The 18,419-nt window shown below is 40.3% G+C and overlaps 1 protein-coding gene across 1 annotated transcript in view; it reads right to left on the bottom strand.

Annotated features, from left to right (window-relative positions):
* Positions 1 to 18,419, bottom strand: part of RASGRF2 (Ras protein-specific guanine nucleotide-releasing factor 2) — a 212,001-nt gene that overhangs the window by 146,906 nt on the left and 46,676 nt on the right. The window contains exons 5-9 of the mRNA XM_011995569.1: positions 17,375 to 17,628; positions 10,871 to 10,950; positions 10,281 to 10,474; positions 5,206 to 5,315; positions 4,163 to 4,281 (exon numbers count right to left, since the gene is read on the bottom strand). Of these exons, the coding sequence (XP_011850959.1) occupies positions 4,163 to 4,281; positions 5,206 to 5,315; positions 10,281 to 10,474; positions 10,871 to 10,950; positions 17,375 to 17,628 (757 nt within the window). The remainder of the gene's footprint in view (positions 1 to 4,162; positions 4,282 to 5,205; positions 5,316 to 10,280; positions 10,475 to 10,870; positions 10,951 to 17,374; positions 17,629 to 18,419) is intronic.

Genomic DNA, 18,419 nt, shown 5'->3' with positions numbered 1-18,419 from the left:
TCATGCCTAAGTGAGAAGTGAGTGATGTAGCCAGGGGATTCGGCCACATAAAATATAAGACTCAGAAAGAAGACAGATGGGAAGAGAGTAAGTTCTAGCTCTGCCATGGGGGCCATGAGTCATCAGGTCCATGAGTTAGGGCTGAGTGAAAGACTGAGGCTTGGACAAGTAAGCTTGGTGGACAAATAGGTCTGGGAGTCATTTTCAGAAAGGCTATAAGCAAGCTGTGAAAACTCAATAATAATGTGTTCGTTAGTAAATGCTTCTAGCAATTTAGTGATTTTCTATGTCAGAAATTATAGAGTACATAAAAATAAATACAATTTAGAAAGAAATTAGAGAATATACTGTTAGCTCATATATTAGCAATTACTGTGGATTTCAGCTGTGACACAAAAAAAATAAATGGTTCCCTGGCAACCATACACTAATATGCTTAATCTATAATTGTTTACCTCATATCCAAGTAGGAGGGAGACATAGGAGACTGTGTACATTAGGTACATACAGAAATGTATACACCTGAATTAAAAGTAAGAAATTGCAACACTATGGTTTGTGAAATAATCATATTTGGAAAAAGCATTTTAAGTGGATTTTTTCACATTTTCTCTTGCATTTGACATGATGTTTCAACATAGCTATGAGATATGAAGAAAGGATTCCTTGCTAGCTAATACAAATTAGAGAAATACTTAGTATTCATTTAGTGATTCATCAGATCATTGCTATAGCATGATTCTTTGCATCCTGGTCATCAGTCTGTCTAATAATTGGGGTCAACTTCCAACAAAATTTTTGTTATTTCAATCACTTCATTCCCACAGAATGGTATTCAAGACTATGCCCCTTATTCTGAATTCTACTGAGTAATGAAAAAGAATGAAGAGCCATTTCCAGCTTATTGGGTTAGGCATTTGGGAAGATATAACTGTCTCTAGACCCCAGGTTACAATTTCAGAGAACACTGGTACATTGAAAGCACATGCCTTAGAGTCTAGGAATGATTAAAATACCAGAAATGTCCATGTCTTATTCTCAAGGCACTTAGTCCTGTATTCAGTCACCTATATTTCATTTTCCTGATTTACATTTCCACAAAACACTGTTCACAATGCATAATAGATTTTATACAAAACGTCAACTTAGAGTGCCTTTATCTTCTACTAACCATTCATATATATTTCATGTTATTGAAAATAGGAAGTCATTCCAAAATTTGGATCTTGGCTTTTAAAGTTTATCATAATCTTGCAGGTCCTAGTCTAGGTGCTTTTGTGAGCATTAGCTCATTTTTACAACAATCCTAAAAGATAGCTACTACTATTAACTCCAATTTAAGGAGAAGAAACTGAGGCAGACAGAAGTTAAGTAAATTGCCCAATATCACACAGCAAGGAAGTAGGGGAGACAGGATTTGATCTCCAGTGATGCAGCTCGACTGTTTTCCTATCATTGCCTCAGACACTCACACATTTATTCAACAAACTGTTAATAGATTTTAGAAAACAATGATAATATCAGCCCATTACTATAATATAGTCTTCTGTATCCTATCCATCAGACTAATAATTGGAAACCATTTACAATAAAACTTTCATTATTTCAATCACTAAATCCCCATCAGAAAACATTCAAGAGCTGCTGATGCCCTTATTCTAAGGTGACCTTTCGGATGATCTGGATGACGTATTTTTTCTAGTTCTTATGAATAAAAATTCACATAAGGTGGAAACCTCATGCACACATGCGTGCACACACACACACAGAAATAGACCACATATCAACCCTAAAAGTAATTAACACAAATATTAGCACACCTTTAGAGATAAATTGTAGACCATTTCATAGAAAATAAGAATCCCTCAAAATTTTTTTAAATAATACTTTTTAAAAACACCTCAATGGGTCTTAAAGTCGTTAAGGGTGTTATGTAAAAGTGATAATAGGAGTAACCAAAGCAAACAATGCAAACTTTCCAAATTCTCTGTGATTGTATTACTTCCTAATTTCAGATTAAGGTCTGAATTTTAGAAACCAGCTTTACTGTACAACTCTTAAACAACTAACCAAAGCACGCATGCAGAAAAATACTGCTAAAAGGCAAATCATTATATTGACATCAACACAATAATACCAGAAATATTCATAGCTGACAGAAGTGCCTTAAACATGCAGTACATAACAAGGAATTAATAACATATGGGCATGAACAAAGGGAGAAATTGTCCATGATTGTTTTCTCTCCAATTGCAATGAAAAAAAAATGACATCCAATATTTGACCTTCCAGCATTTTTCATTATTGAAGGTTTTTTCAAGCTCAGACCTAAAAAAGTTTACATTTTTTTAGCAATATAGTAAATGTTTATGGGTAATAATACTTCCCAATCAAAAATCCTTTAAGAAATTGTACGCTATAGAAACTTTTGTCTCCATTCTCACATACTATCAAGCACAAGTCAATTAGTAGACATTTTCAGCGAACTCCAATACAAGAAAAATACAACATAAAACACTTTACAGTCATAATTGCAATTCAATAAATAATTTAATTCAATGTCCATTTTCCAGGTACCTGTAACAGAAAGCATCATACTTGACAAGGCAAGGCAGAGAGAATTCCTAAGCTCTGCCCTTCAGCGTTGACAGCAACCAGGACAGAGAGGCACACAAGCAAGTACCTCTACACAAGAGGATGAAATACAAGCACCAGGGGTAAAGTGCCTTGGAAACAAGTGGAAGGGAAATCCATTCTAACTGGAGGAGAGGGGAGGAGGAAGAAGAGGAAATTATAAAAGGCTCCTTCGAGGTATCTGATCTGAGCCTGGTGGGACAAGCAGACCTTCAACAGGCACAAAAGAGCCATCTCTTTTGTGGATAAGGACATTCCCAGCCCCCAGGCTGGGGACAGCACAAGTATAGGCACAGAGGCTGGCAGGCAGGAAGCCAATGTGGGGACACAGTCTGTGTAGAGGAATAGAGAAGGCATTACAAGGGCCTGATGTTGCTAGCATTGTATTCCACCCTTATTTAAAGAAAAAAGAATATCTAAAGCCAAAAATGAGAAAAGGAACAATTTCCTAAAATATACTCCCAAACTTTAACATATATGTGGTTTCTCCTTGTAAATAAATAATGGAAAATAGAATGGCATGCATTAAACTTTTAAAGTAGTCTGTGCAAAAATTAATGTGCACAAAACATTGTCTTGTTCTTGAGGAGTAAAAAGAGATTTTAAGCAGTACATTATGGTAGGCAATGGCAACACAAATATCTTCAGATGATATTGGCACATTATAAACAGAAACTACATTAACGATTGAGTTCCAAATTTATGGTCCACTTCTCACCAAATTCAAAATTATAAATGTGTGCAATATATTGTCTCAAATCAACTGCCTGAGGCATTCTCCCCTCCCCCAGAGGACCTAAGCACTAAAAAAATAACTCGGGATGTGGTTTACGTCTTGCATTTTGAAATAACAGCCGAGGAGAAATATGCACTGTCAGGCTGTTGCTTCTCCACAGTTTCCGGCACAAATATCTTCAACTCTTCAAAAGCTTAATTTACCGAGTGATGCCCCCAAAGCACACTCCGCAAACACGACAGCTCCTGTATTACCAAAGCGTGGCAAGGGTCCATCAGAGACATTTCGTCTGGCAACGGGAGTTACCAGTTGAATCAAATTATATCATGTGGAGCGGATCCGGAAGTGCTGATGAAAAATGGGAACAAGAGACAGCTGTTTTCACTTCGGACATTGTCCCCAGTCTTATGTGAAAGGGCTTTGAGTAACGCAAGTTTCTCCTGAGCCTTGGCCTGGGTATCGTCAGCACTTGGCACTGCCACGGCCGTGGGCCAGGCCGACCGGTCCTCCTTGGAGCTGCAGAGAATGTCCGGGCCGCTGAGGAGGAGCGTCCAGTCAGAATGTAACTGCCTGCCCCACTCGTGCTTTACTATGATTGTGTTGCTGTTTTTCATGGTCCCTGAAAAGAAACAGCACAAAGGTGGGCCTCAACCACCGCCTCGGCGAAGGCCGTGGGGGGTCCTGCGGGCACCGCACCCGTCACGCCTGCTCAGAACGCCTTCCGGGGTGCGCCGAGATCATGTGACAGCCGCACAGCGCATCCGGTCGCGGGTCCATTTCACAAGGACTTACCTTGGCGGATGAACGTTTGGCTGGTGTCCAGCAAGATGTCACAGCCCTCCACGATCATTCTTTCGATGGCAAGGTTTTTCCTTATGTTTTCAGTGTCGCTGACTTCATCGTGCATTACTCTGTGACACAACACAGACAGGATCACAGTAAGAGATTTTCTGTTGCCCTAGCATGTAGGCAAAGAAGAGCTCCATCTGAGAAGCTCGGTTTCAAGCTTGTATTGACTGAACCGGGGCTTTGGGGGAAATAGACTGGATCTGTCCAGGCTTCAACAGGCCATAACCCAAAGCAACACCAATGTGCCTCATGATTCTAAACAGTAAATGGGTCAGCAATTACGAGCATCCTGGGCATGTCTGCTTCCAAGTGCAACAGGAAAGCAACATGTCATTTTGTGGCCAGATCCCGTCATTGAAATTAGGGGGTCATTTCTTGGAGGCAGTCTAAATGAGAGACCTTTAGACCATTTATCCCATATAAGCTAAAGTAACACAAACATAAATAAGTGCTTGTAACAATGAAAAGTCACTGAGAAATGCAAACTGTACCTTCTCTAAATTCTTGCCAAATATGAATACAAAATGCAACTGAGAGTCTTTTGTTGTTGAGACAGGGTCTTGCTATGTTGCCCAGGCTGGTCTCAAACTCCTGGGCTCAAGTAATCATCACCCCTTGCACCCTTGTCTAAGCCTCCCGAGTAGCTGGGACTACAGGTGCATGCCACCACACCTGGCTATCATTTTTTTTTTTTAATGCTGAAAGAAACATGAACATTTCCAAACTTAACCCAAAATACACCTAATCTGAATTACATAAATTCACATGCTATAAGAACATTTTCCAAGATATGTATTTTTCTTGGTTCAAATGAATGTGAATGATGATTCAGTATCGCCTCACAAGCTAGTATTTAACTTTGAGGTGAATCTGAGAAGCTGGATTTGTTCTGCTTCTTCTTCCTTGGAACATATACAGGAGGTTTCTGCAAGAGACTAACTTGCTGCTTTCCTCTCCCAAGCCTTTATTATAAGTTCTTGGCGTACCTGGACAGTTCCTCTAGCTTTGATTTGGCAAACTCCAGGCTTTTCCTTTCCACATGCTCATGGGGTGTGTGAGCGAGGAGCTCATGGAGTGTGATGATATATCTGGGGATCTAGATGCAAACAGAGGTCAGTGTGAGCAAGACGTCAGGGTGGGTGCAGGGCACATGCTCCACAGGGCCATCATTGCTTCAGGCAGCTTGTCTCTACTCTCCCACTTTTGACTGTTTTACACATTTTTTAAAAAAAGAAATACAAATAAAATGTACTACACTTCACACTTCATGCACACCAAAAAAAGACTTCACCAAGAATACATGGAAAGGTGGAAATTATTGAAATGTTATGGTACAAAGAGATGGTTGTTTAATTTTTTTTTACATAATCATACACTTTTGAATCATAATTTTTGAAAACTGGTTCAGAGGGAAACAGACATAGCTATCATCAAGTCACTTGAGTCTGTATTTTAGATATATGAGTCCATTTGCAATGTTTTTAAATCAACAATCCCACTGCACTATTCTAAGAATTAAAACTTGAGAGAAGACATGTTCACCTTTATTACTTTCTGTTTCTACTTCATCTCAATTCATCTCCTTGCAGTAAAAATTATTGTTTAATTAGGTTATTTATTTGTACTTTTGTTTATTAACAGACTATCTGAATTCTGTCAAAGACAGAAACTCCACCAACCAGAGGAAGATCTTAATAAACCATGGTAGAGATTGAACTTAATTTGTAGTGACACAACATATTTATTGTGGGCTTAATTTGAACAATAACATGCACGAACATCTACCACAACACTGCCCACTTGGGGGTTAGACCGGGTGCTCCAGGCTTTGCCAATGTGTCTAGTCCTCCAACGTCATAAGGATTATGTTTCCATCTTATAGACAGAGAACTAAAATGGGAAGAAGTTTTAGGATTTTACAGATAGAGAACTAAAGTGGGAAGAAGTTTGGTAACTTGCCCAAACTTGCCCCATTGGTGGCCTCACAGTAAAGGGCAGTGTCAACTATAAGGCCAGCTCTGACCAGTGCACTGCCTTCTCTCAGAGCTCACCCTGGGAGCTCTTGTCTGCGGGAACTGAGGTCTCACTCAGCACTTGGAAGGACCTTTAAGAATGAAGAAACTAAAACGGCTTTCCAGGGCCCTGTGTGCGGTTTCTTCCATTCTGTCCTAAAGGGTCGGTGGCCTTACCTAGGGATCTGCTTTGGCTCTTGTGCAAGTGGTGGCCTTCACTGGGCTGCTTACCAATATTTATTGAGTGTCTCCATTTACACACTATGCATAGACACAGCCACCATTAGCACAGACATTGAACTTCAGCTCTGGAATCATGCCCTAAGGAATGTCATCAAATTAAGATTTCAGGAAGCCCAAATAGGCCCCCTTCATCGTGGGAGGCTGGGACACAGGAGAACCCTCCCTTCATAGGATATATGGAGGAGATTTTCTGCTCCTGCCATGAATTTCTCACTAATACAGCCCTTAGGGTTGTCCCACTTGATGAAGACTTCTGGGATAAGAGTGCTTTCAAATATCCTTTTCGTTGGCATAATTGCATGACTGATAAAAGTTTGCCTCTAATTAGTAGTTCCCCAAGAAAATCAAGGCAATCAATAGCTAATGTCCTCAATTTTTCATAGTGAAGGGGACAGATGTAGGAAAGCTTGAGTACTTATAATGCACTGAAAATCCACAAAACTGAGTTTGGTCAATACTCTCATGATCCTTCCTCATTACTTAAATTTCTTTTAAAGTGCTCCCTGGCTAAGATTCAGGTAGATGGATTTGAATTCAGTCTCTGGCCCTTTCCACTTTATGGTGAAAGAAGAAACAAGCACTGAAACTTCCAAAAAGCAGGAAAACTAAGTTCTGCAGAGAAGTGGTCAGCTCTCCAAAGGGCTCATTTGTATCTTCAAGGGCTGATTATAAATCTCTTCCCCCAAAACCAAGAATCATAGGAACTGTCTAAATGAATCATAATTCTGCTTTCAATTATGGAACAAATACTTGTCACTTTATAGACATTAATTAGCTTGCTCTCCAATTACAGTAAATAAGTGGATAGAATAGCAAGTAGCTACTTTCTGGAGAACATCTAACACTGCTGTTCTTGTCAGGAGCAGATTTCACGATCGGCTTACCAATGGACTTTCAACACATACATATCCAAATAAATACATGAGCAGCTGAAGCCAATTTAAGTGGTACCAGCCAAGCCACTGTCTTTAATAAATAAAAATTATGTTAATGACAACATTATTTTCCATAACAAATTTCTTGGTAATACTTGGACTTACTGTTGTGATAGTTCAACTGGGGATAATTTTACTGCATCATCCAAATTCTACAATTTCTCCATGTTTCCATAGTTCAACATAGTTCGATAACAGCAGCAACTGACTAACTCAAAAAAGGGCCCAGAAGGAGGAAGACAATCACCTTCTCTCCTCTTCTACACATACAAGCTAAAGGCTTCCAATTGCCTCTCCTCCTCTCTCTGCCCCTACACTAACTTCTGCCTCCATATCTAGGCTCAAGAAAGTCTGGACAGAGGTCTCTTGGCAGTATAAACTAGGGTCACCTCTTCCATTGTTGGCTTCCAACAACAAAAGAAGTGAGAACCCTAGCCTCATCCTGAGGTGTCCAGCCTTCCAAGGGAGCAAGGCAGACACGGAGAAGTACCACTGCTAATACAGAGAGAAGCAGATACAACCGGACCCTCCAAGGGATTCAAACACCTCCACGACTATTTCACTTTATTAGTGAAAGAACCACAAGGGAACAAGAAGGAGAGAGTGAGCTTAGTAAGCAAAAACCTCTCAGCTTCAGCTTCTAGAAAAGGCAATTTCCCCCAAGTGTTTTCTAGGGTTATTTCTAGAGAGAAGGCAGAAGAGCGAGGCATCAAGTAAAGAAGACAGAAGGGAGACACCAAGGAGCATGAGGGCCTTGGGCAGAGAACTCTAATGATGTCTCCTATTCAAAATACTTATGGGGAAGCAAACAAAGACAATCCCATGTTCTTTCAGTTTGCTCATTTTTTGCAGTTGGACAATTCTGGCTAAATTCTTTGAGGCTTCTTCCAGAGCTCTGGTTAGACTTGTCTGGCAAAAGCCAGAAAGCCTCAATATCTGACCCAACATTCTAAGGTTTGAAGTTACCACATCCTTGGGGAGGGGGCTCCTAGACTACCACCAAGCTCCTTGTAACACCACATAGTTACCCAACCCAAAACATCAGAACCAGTGTAGTCACCCTAGGATCACCACATCAGAGAGCTAGAGTCTGGAGATAACTAGAGCTCAGCTGCCTCAATTTACAGATTACAAAATAGCTATTTAGTTTGGTTCAATTATTTCCCCCAATGCTATGAGTGAGACATCAGGTCTCCTAAAGATTCCCAGTCCAATGTTCTTTTTATGACATTATAAAAATTCCCTGGGGTCAATCAAAATGCTCAGTCATTGCTACCAGGCTTAGTCTTCAGGAGAGGAAGGGCAGGGCGATGGGCAAGTATCCCAGCATTTTAAAGAAATCCAAAGACCTTTCCAAGGCCCTACATTTGCTGTATTTGGACACCTCATCTACAGCGAAAGTGCAGTTCTTCAATTTCAAAATATTGAAAAAATCACACCAAGAGGGAATTAAATAGCATGAAGAAAGACATCAGGGAGCTGTCAGGTAGGGAGCTGGTTCCTCTCTGAATGCCCCATGTGTCTTCACGACTCTACCTTTGTATATTCAACTGACTTGGGGTTACTGAACAGATACAACTTGGGGTACTGAATCATAACCTAGAGATATTTGTCAAAAATTCACATAGAATCTCAGAAGAATGTTATACTATATAAGATGTTTCATTGTAAATAAAATCTTAAATTCCAATTATGTAGACAGTTTTTTTAAAAGTCTGAAATCTTTCTTGTGAAATATTTTCTCAGAGGGGCAAAGAGTTCAAACAATTCAGTTCCAAAGGAAAACAAAAACAAAAACCCTATAAAGTTTCACTATACTTAAGTGGTATTAAATGCATCCTTTTGGTTAAAAATCTGACTAAACTTCTACGGCAACTTCCAGGATTTCGAGTGGAACTGACAAACGTCAAGGCAAACAATCGTGCACCACAGCCACATTTCTTTGTGAGGCTGTGAAAGGATTAGCCAGGGTCAGAGATGCCTGCTCAGGAGGACAAAGCGCTCCACACTAACCATAACACACATGATTAGTAGAATCGGTTTACCACATGACAATTTGGAGGCCTGGCCAGAAGCCACCTAAATTCCACAATGGGAACACTCAATGCTCTTCCAAAAGAACAGAATTGACACTTTTCAAAAGAACACGAGATTCAATGCACATTTTGGCCTCCCTGGTTCTCACTTCCGGGCCCTTAACAGTAAAGCCCTAGATCCAGGAAAGAATGCAACTGTTCTTGACCCCTTGGGTTGCTCTAGTCCCAAAAGGGGAGACCCTGCGGCCACCTGACTAGTTGCCAAGAGTCCTCAGGTCCCACCCGTGCCTTCTGTTTCCTAAGTCTCCACAGCCGCTGTGACCAGGGAGGTCCTCCTTTTGTTCTCCAGAGCTCCAGCCAAGGGAGACTCAACAGCAACCACGACAGGAAGGGAGGATGGGCCGGAAAACAGAAACCTTCCCAGCAGCCACTCCATCCCCAAGAATCTTTTATGCAACTAGCATAAACTGGAACATTTGCACAGAATCCTATTTCTGTAAACCAAATAATATTTTTAAACATGCTGGAGGAGGAGACTCCATGAAAGAGGTCTGTGTGGAATCTTTCTGTAAAGAGAAAATTGTGCAGCGTTTCAAAAAATCATTCTTGAATTCTTTGCTTCAAAAATGCCTGGTTTTCTTATATCCATTAGATACAGAGAATGTGTGGCACAATATTTGTTTATCTCAGGGTCAAGCTCAATACAACAATAGACGATGCATCTGTGCCATAATTCCTCCCGGGGCACACTTACACATCTCACGCTGGTCACTCTAGGTATCAGTGAAATTGAGCTGGAACCTCTGACTTACAAAATGCATCCCAAGTGACTTACCTGAAACATGGGATAGGTCAAGAATGTCTCCAGCATCCTCCCCTCACAGGCTGGATTGGCTTCATACTGTTTTAAGAGTTTGTCAAAATCTCTGTTTTGCTTACAATTGGCGAGAACTTGCAGGCTGTACTGGTGATTACGTACAAATTCTTGATAAATGTTCAGCATGGGGAGCAAAATATCAAACAGATCAGCTGGAAAGAAACAGTAAACATGGCTGTTTCCCTTGTTGCTTGGTAAATTACCTACACTAGTCAGGAATGGCAAAGAGTAGGTCCCAGCACCAGGTGTCACACATGCATGGAGCTGCAACCCTGTTGCCCGAATGATGATCTGGTAGAATGCACTCGTAGGCAGCACTTGACTCCAGCCCCAAATTAACTATGACAGGCCAGGGGAAAGAGTTAAAAGGTAACTACTGAAGCAGGGCCCAAAGTACCCAAAAGGCAAGGAGACAGAATCCCAGGGTATAGAAGCTCACAGGTCAACAGGGTGATGCAAACAGTTTAGGCTGAATAATATTGGAGCTATTTTACTCTAATTGTGGCCACTCTAAAAGAAAATCTTACATCTTTAAAGAAGGCACTTACCTAAAATTAAAGTGGGCCAGTTTGCTATCCTTGCCTTTAGTCCTTGATGAAATATTTCATGAAGAAACATGATTGTTTCACTATTAAAAAAAAAAAATGGAAAGATAACATAATTTAGTTGCTATAATGTGTTTATTTTGTTTAAAATCCACTGAGTCCTTAAAGCCTTAATATATACATAATATATATGTTCCATAGGGCCTCCAAACTATATCCAATAATAACATGGATTATACTATCCTCTATCAAGCAATTGTGACAGCCTCAGCAAACCCTGATATAACATTCAAATACTAGAGGACAAAAAGCACCAAATCACTGTCACATAACCTTCTTCATCAATTTTTAAGTGAGCTTTCCTCTATTAGAACACAGCACTTCAATCGATAATCAGAAAACTAAAGTTATGACCCTTTTTTCTTTTCATATGTGATTCTAGATAACTCAGGAGAAAGTTTCTCTGTCAGTAAAATGAGTTTTGACAGAAGGAGAGAGGATGAAAAAATCTAGAGCAAAAATTTTGACAAAACTCCACTATAACCACTCCCAAGATACCCAAGACAGAAATGCAAAAGAATCTTCTGAAAAGAGTGAGGCCTACATAGAGATACTAAAATAAGAATGATGTATGAATTGGGGATCTAAATTCCTAAAAGGGCCAAGAAGGGTAATTACCAAAGTCAAAACATCATGTGCTTTCTCCTCATTGGAATTAACCTACTGCAATGAGACTTTGAAGCCTTTTCTGAACTAACACAGTGACATAATCAAATACAGAACTGTTCACCTCAGTGAGATCCCTTGGCTTGTTATTAGTCAAGTTCCATTACAACAGACATCAAGAAGTCCTTACTATTTCAAATGGTCCATGAAATAAAACAGAAATGGTTCCATGAGATTCTAATTTGTTTTTCTTTTATAACAATTTTAACTAAGTAGTGTTTGTTGTTCAAGGATTTCAACCAAATCTAGTTTGGCAGGTATTATAGATTAGTCATTCAATCTATATTCCATCCTCCTTCTAGGTGGAGAGGGGTAGAACTAAAGCTACATTTCCCAGACTCCCTTGCAGCTATGGTTCTGGATGTAAACTCAGTTCTACTAATAGACGCACTTGGAAAGACAAGGAAGGCGGAAGTAGGGGTCATCTTCCTGTTGCTGAAAGTCAGTCATGGAGATGTGCGTGCTTTGGGGCAATGTCAGCACCCAGCCTTAGGATTCTAGTTTCTGGGAACCAGCTTCCAGAGTCTGAGAGGCATCTGTGGCAGCAGCAGTGGTGGCAATGGTTTCCTAACCTCTGGATCACATCTATGTTCTCTGAAAGTCAACAGTTTAAGGGCCACTCCCTGACTTTACTCCCCCAGCCTTTCCAACAGATTCTGTAAGCAGTGAATTCCCTCCACTCAGAGAGGGATTTCTCTGTCCTGTGTTGAACACAAACTACTTGATACATCTACCTTCATATTTTGATACCTCCATGGTTAGAAAACAGATGAAACAATTCTGTATATAAATAGGAAGATTACATTTTCTTAACTATAAACCTGTGTTGAAATTCAAAATTATTGAGCTGCCTAGGGCTTAATTTCAAAGGCATGTAAAGGGAATCTAGTTAAACAACAGTAATGATATAAAACTCTTTAAACCTCACCTTTAAAAACACACCTCTTCACATTATGTTAAGTGAAATAAGCCAGGCACAGAAAGACAAATATCACATGTTCTCACTCATATTTGAAAGCTAAAAAAGTTAATCTCATGGAGGTAGTGAATAGAATGGTGGTTACCAGAGGCTAGGAAGGGTAGTGGGGAAGGGGAGGATGAAGAGAGGGTTTGGTGAATGGGTACAACAGTACAGTTAGATAGATGGAATGACTTCTATTATTTGATAGTACAATAGGGCAGCTATAGTTAACAATAATTTATTTCAAAATATCTAGAAGATTTAGACTGTTCCCAACACAAAAGAAATGATAAATGTTTGAGGTGATGGATATCTCAATTACCCAGATTTGATCATTATACATCATATGTTTATATCAAACTATAAAACATACCTCATAAATATGTACAGCTATTACATATCCATTCCATATTATGTATATGTATTATATAACCATAAAATATATCCATAAAAATTAAAAATAAAAAAATTTAAAAAAACTTTTCAAATTTCCATCTAAGTCTAGATGTCGTAAATAATTGCTAGTCTATATGAAGAGCTTATGGCTTTACCTTCCAAAGAGAGGCATATCTTGACTCTGAATTTAAACAATACGATAAACCTGGCCTTTCCTGTTTCAGATCAAGTAATCCAGTGGAAACAGAGCCAGAGGCAACCTAAACCAATGTGACACAGCCTCTTAATTCACCTTTAGGTACCACCCTGTTTCTCTGTTCCTCTTTATAGCAGCTCTCCTCAAAAGAGTTTTCAATACCCATCCTCTCCAGTTCCTCTCATTATCAGAGTGTATACACAGTCCCATCCACTGCCATCGGACCTGTTGAAACTGCACACTTGGTGACTGAAGTATCACCAGAATGCTGTACTGCCTGAGGATCAAGGGCTACCCCCAGGCTCCTTTGGATGTCTCACACACTTGAGAGGAGCCATTGCCAGCAAGGTGGGGAAATCTCTCTCCTTCCTTTTAACAAAAGAAAGCCTAGCTTTTAATCTCACATTATCAGACTACCACTTATCACCCTTGCTTTCTGTACTCATCTACAGACACACCAGTGGCTCTTCCTGATGCCTTGAGATCTGAGCTCTCAGCTTACGGTTGCTCTTTTCTCCAACACTACTCTTGTCATAATTCTTGGGGACTCCAATAGCACACAAACAACATTTCAATATCCTGGCCTCATAGGACCTTGAACTCTTCCTCCAAAGATCTTGTCTTCCATTGACCTCAGTCAACACCCCCTTGATTGTACTCTAGACCTTATCATTGTCAATAGCTGCATCCCTTCCCTATCTCAATTTCAAGCACGACATTCTCTGACTACTCCTAATCTTTCAGCTCACTGCCTTTAGAACCCTGACTCCAAAATTTTTTCACACCATCACGACTTAAATCCCCAGATCCCGCCACCTTTTTATTGGCAAAAACCTCTCATACCAGCACTACTTTCTCTCCTCAGTTTAGATTCCATGGCTCATTATTATAATCTCTTCCTTGTATACACCTTCAACTTCCTTATTCTTTTCTCACTTCATCACAGCAGCCACAACACCAATCCTAATTAATCCCAATCCTCCACCCACTCTGCACCTGCATCCATGCAGCTGAAAGTGGCTAAAGAAAAACATGCAACCATTCTGACTGATCTCACTGGAAAGTCACAACCACTAGCCTAATGAGCTAACACAGGCTCTCAGTGCTGCCCAGCACTAATACAACATTCCTGAATCCATTTACTCCCCTGCCCCAGTTATCACTATTCCACACCTCTTTCTCTCTTCTCCAACTCTGACACTTCCCTCCCATCTGCCCCATCAGCAGATGGCCTTGCCTCCTGACTACAGAAGTGTCCATGTACTATTCCTGCCCTGCCATGCTCCCAGCTAATGACAATCTCCTGACCTGTGCAGCACATTCTGTCCACTTTCGCCTTTGCAAGTTTACTGTTCAGCAATTCCCTCTCTCCTCCATCCTTCTTTTACCCTCTTCATTTGCCTCTAGGTACCACCCTGTTTCTCTTCTCCTCTTTAGAGCAGCCCTTCTCTGAAGAGTTTTCTATACCCACCCTTTTCAATTCCTCTTCTGCCCCACTGCCTGTTCTCTCCTAAGGCTCCAATCAGGCTTTGGTCTCTAATCAAAGTTACCAATAAACTTCGAGTTGTTAAACTTGGAGTTAAACTTGGTCAATTCTAAGTTACTGCTTATTTGACATTTTTGGCATTGTTGTTGGTTCCCTCTTGCTTTCGTTTCCAGGACAACTCACTCTTCTGGTTTTCATTGACAACTCAGTGGATCCTCTTCACTCTTCTTTGCTGGCTCCTGTTTATCTTTCTAACCTCTAGATGTTGGAATATCCATGCTCCTCTTTTCTTATCCATCTGTACTCACTTGCTTGGTAATAACATTCAGACCAGCAGCTTTAAATACTATCTGTATGCTAGAGGACTCCCAAATTTCTATCTTCGGCCCAGAATCTTCCTCTGAACTCCAAACAAATATCCAATCCCTACTCACTTGACATCTCCACTTACTTGGCTAATAGCATCTCATGCTCAACAGATCCAAGAGAAAACAGTTCATCTTTTCCCCTCAGCCTGTTCTTCACTCAGTCTTTACCATTTAGTAAATAGTAACTCCATCCTTCTAGTTGTCCAGACCAAAAAATGTTGCAATCTTACCTGTCTTTTTGCTTTCTCTTAAAACCCACATCAAACCCATCAGCAAATCCCACTGTTGAGTCCTGATGGATACATAAGCAACAAGGAAGGGGCCTCCGGTGGGGGAAGGCTCCAGGTAGGGGAGAAGAATGAATAATTGTTCTGAGAAACACAACCCACTAGCACAAGGAATGACCTCTTCCACACCTAACCCCCTCTTGCACGACCCTATAAAACTTCCCTCCAGTCCCTGCCTCTCTGCAGACAGCCCCTTCTCTGCTGTGCTGCCCATTCCACCCTTGTAACATGTTTTCACACATTCTCTAACAAATCTGCCTTACTTTATCTACAACTGTTTTGGTACATTCTGTGACACTGGCCCCAGCTAGTCGCACCTGTGACACCTACTGGCTCTGACTTAAAAATACACCCAGAATCCAACTACTTATCACTGCCTCCATTATAATCATCTCTTACTTGGATTACTGAAATAGCTGCCTAACAGGTGTCTCATCTCTCACTTTGTTTATTGAAATAGCCACCTAATTGATCTCCCTACAGACTATTCTCAGCAGAGAAGCCAGAGTGAGCCTTTCAAAAACAGAAGTCACATCACACCCCTTCTCTGCTCAAAACCTGACCAATGTCTCCCTATCTCATTTAGAGTAAAAGTTAATGGCTGTACCATGTCCCACCTTGATAACTCCCTGACTCTTCCCTTCACTGACACTGAGCAGGGAAGGCCCTCAAGCTCACCCGCCGGGCATGTTAAAGCCCCATGGTCCCTGCATGCACAGCTCCCTCTGTTTGCCTCACTCTTCCTCCAGGAACTTGAAGCCTTTGCTCGAATGTCACCTTATCCTTGAAACTTTTCTGAAAACCTGCTATAAAAAAACTATGGTACATTCACAGATTGTAATATCATGTCGTGATTTGCTTTAATAGAATGCTCTTTAGGTATCAATATGGAAAGATCTTCAGAAAAAATGTTAAGTGAAACAATGAACTATATGTTAAAGTACATTGCCTTTGTGTAAGAAGAGGGAAAATAAGACTCTATATTCATAGTTTCTTAGATCAAAATTGAAAAACACTGAAAGGATAGATAAGAAACTAGTACAGATATTATGTATAGAAAGTGGTGGTGGGGGGGCGGGCGCAGTGGCTCACACCTGTAATCCCAGCACTTTGGGAGGCCAAGGCGGGCAGATCACGAGGTCAGGAGGTCGAGACCATCCTGGCTAACACGGTGAAACCCCATCTCTACTAAAAATACAAAAAATTAGCCAGGTGTGGTGGCGGGCGCCTGTAGTCCCAGCTACTCAGGAGGCTGAGGCAAGAGAATGGCGTGAACCCCAGAGGCGGAGCTTGCAGTGAGCTGAGATGGTGCCACTGCACTCCAGCCTAGGAGACAGAGCAAGACTCTGCCTCAAAAAAAAAAAAAAAAAAAAAAAAGTGGGGGGAATCAGGTGGACAGAGACAGGGTGAGAGTGCAACTGCTAAATGTTGTTTTCATGTTATTTTGACTTTTCAACCATGTGAGTGTACTATCTACCCAAAAACAAATAGCTAAAATTCTAAGTAAAACACCTAAACACTCCCTTGTCCCCCTTCTCCCCTTCCCTTCTTTATTTTTCTCCACAGCTCTAATCGCCATATAATATTCTATCTATTTCACTAATGCTGTTCATTGTCTATCTTCCTGCATCAAAATTTAAGTTCCATAAAGGCAGGCATTTTCTGATTTTTCATTGATGAATCCTCAGCAGTAAGGAAACTGAAGATGTACTGAGCAAATAAATTCACCAGAGCTTCTCAGGCCCTGTCTTAGCTTTTGCTCTTCCTAAAATACTTGCGTATAATTAACATGTAAAAACCCATAAATCACTCCATTTTCTTCAGTTTATGAGACAGATTATCTTCCCCAACACACATCTCCACACGACAAGACAATGTATGTCAAATAGAGAAGAAAAAATTAAGAACATTAGATGCCAAGATTCAAGTAAAGATATAAAAATAACAATGGAACACAAATAACAGCTTTCTTATTTTTACTATCATAAACTATCGAGATGAAGTTCTGAGACCTTTTTGAAGATTAAGTAAAAATTCTTGTAGGAAATACAAAGGAGTTTTTCTCTTGGATTTATGCAATGTCAAACCTGTTGAGAAAAATACTGCTGACGTCATCGTGGCTGATGGGGGGCTTCTTGGAGCTGGCGGCCATACGCAGGGGCCGGAGAAAGCCGTTGACCAGGATGTAGAGCTGGTGAACGTACTCTGACTCTGCCTCCACCATGGTGAACACAATCTGGTTTCTCTTCCTCATACTTTCAGCATGGGGAGAGCAAATGTAATCCTGCACAATGGTCTTCCATTTCCTTCTGCACAACCATCCTCGCATGAAGCTCTGAACCTACAGAACAAAAAACCGAAAGGGAATCTGACTAGTTGCAATGGTGATTAATTTATGGACAAGAACATGAAATATAATTAAAAATCAATTTTGCAGAAAATATGAGAGCCTCTAAAATTGATCAGGATTCCCTAGGGATGACGTGAAAAATAACAGGCAAGCCTGAGAAAGTGCACTGGCCTGTGTGTTTCAGCCAATCAACAAACATTTACTGATCATCTTTGAAACGCCCAGGTAAATTTAAAAACTGTAGCACATTAAAGCTGTGTTACAGTGAAGGGGGAATGATTATTAGCATAAAATGAAAGGAATAATAACAAATTTAAAAGAAATAAGATTTGAAGATGCATATCCAGGCAAATTTCCTCAAATATGATGCTTTTCACTTATTATTAACAAAGCTGAGTAAGTGCTTTATATAAGATAATCAGGATCATGGGATCAAAACCTAAATGACAAATCAAAACACAGTGGACTAGAGTGAGAGCCAGCATTTGGTTCATTGCAAAAGTTGTGCAATTATAAAGGGCAGTAAGAGGGAAAAATCTGCTGATTGTGTGGATGTTAAATAAGAAACAACAATAAAACAGAAATCTAAGCGGATGTGCTGATTTACTCAACCGTCTCACATGCCCCAAAAAATCTTCCTTAAATAGCACTAAAGATTAAAGCTAAAAGAAATATTTTTGAAATGTAATTTAAAAAATATTCCCCCAAAATATGAAAGCCGCACAAAATCAAGAGGTTGAACAGCACTTAATTAACCCCACTGGAGAACACTATTGTCTTCA

The sequence above is a fragment of the Mandrillus leucophaeus genome, unplaced genomic scaffold (assembly GCF_000951045.1).
Source record: "Mandrillus leucophaeus isolate KB7577 unplaced genomic scaffold, Mleu.le_1.0 Scaffold491, whole genome shotgun sequence".
NCBI classification, from domain to species: domain Eukaryota; kingdom Metazoa; phylum Chordata; class Mammalia; order Primates; family Cercopithecidae; genus Mandrillus; species Mandrillus leucophaeus.
Note: the sequence above shows the minus strand (reverse complement) of the source record. Positions and strands in the feature narration are given on the sequence as shown.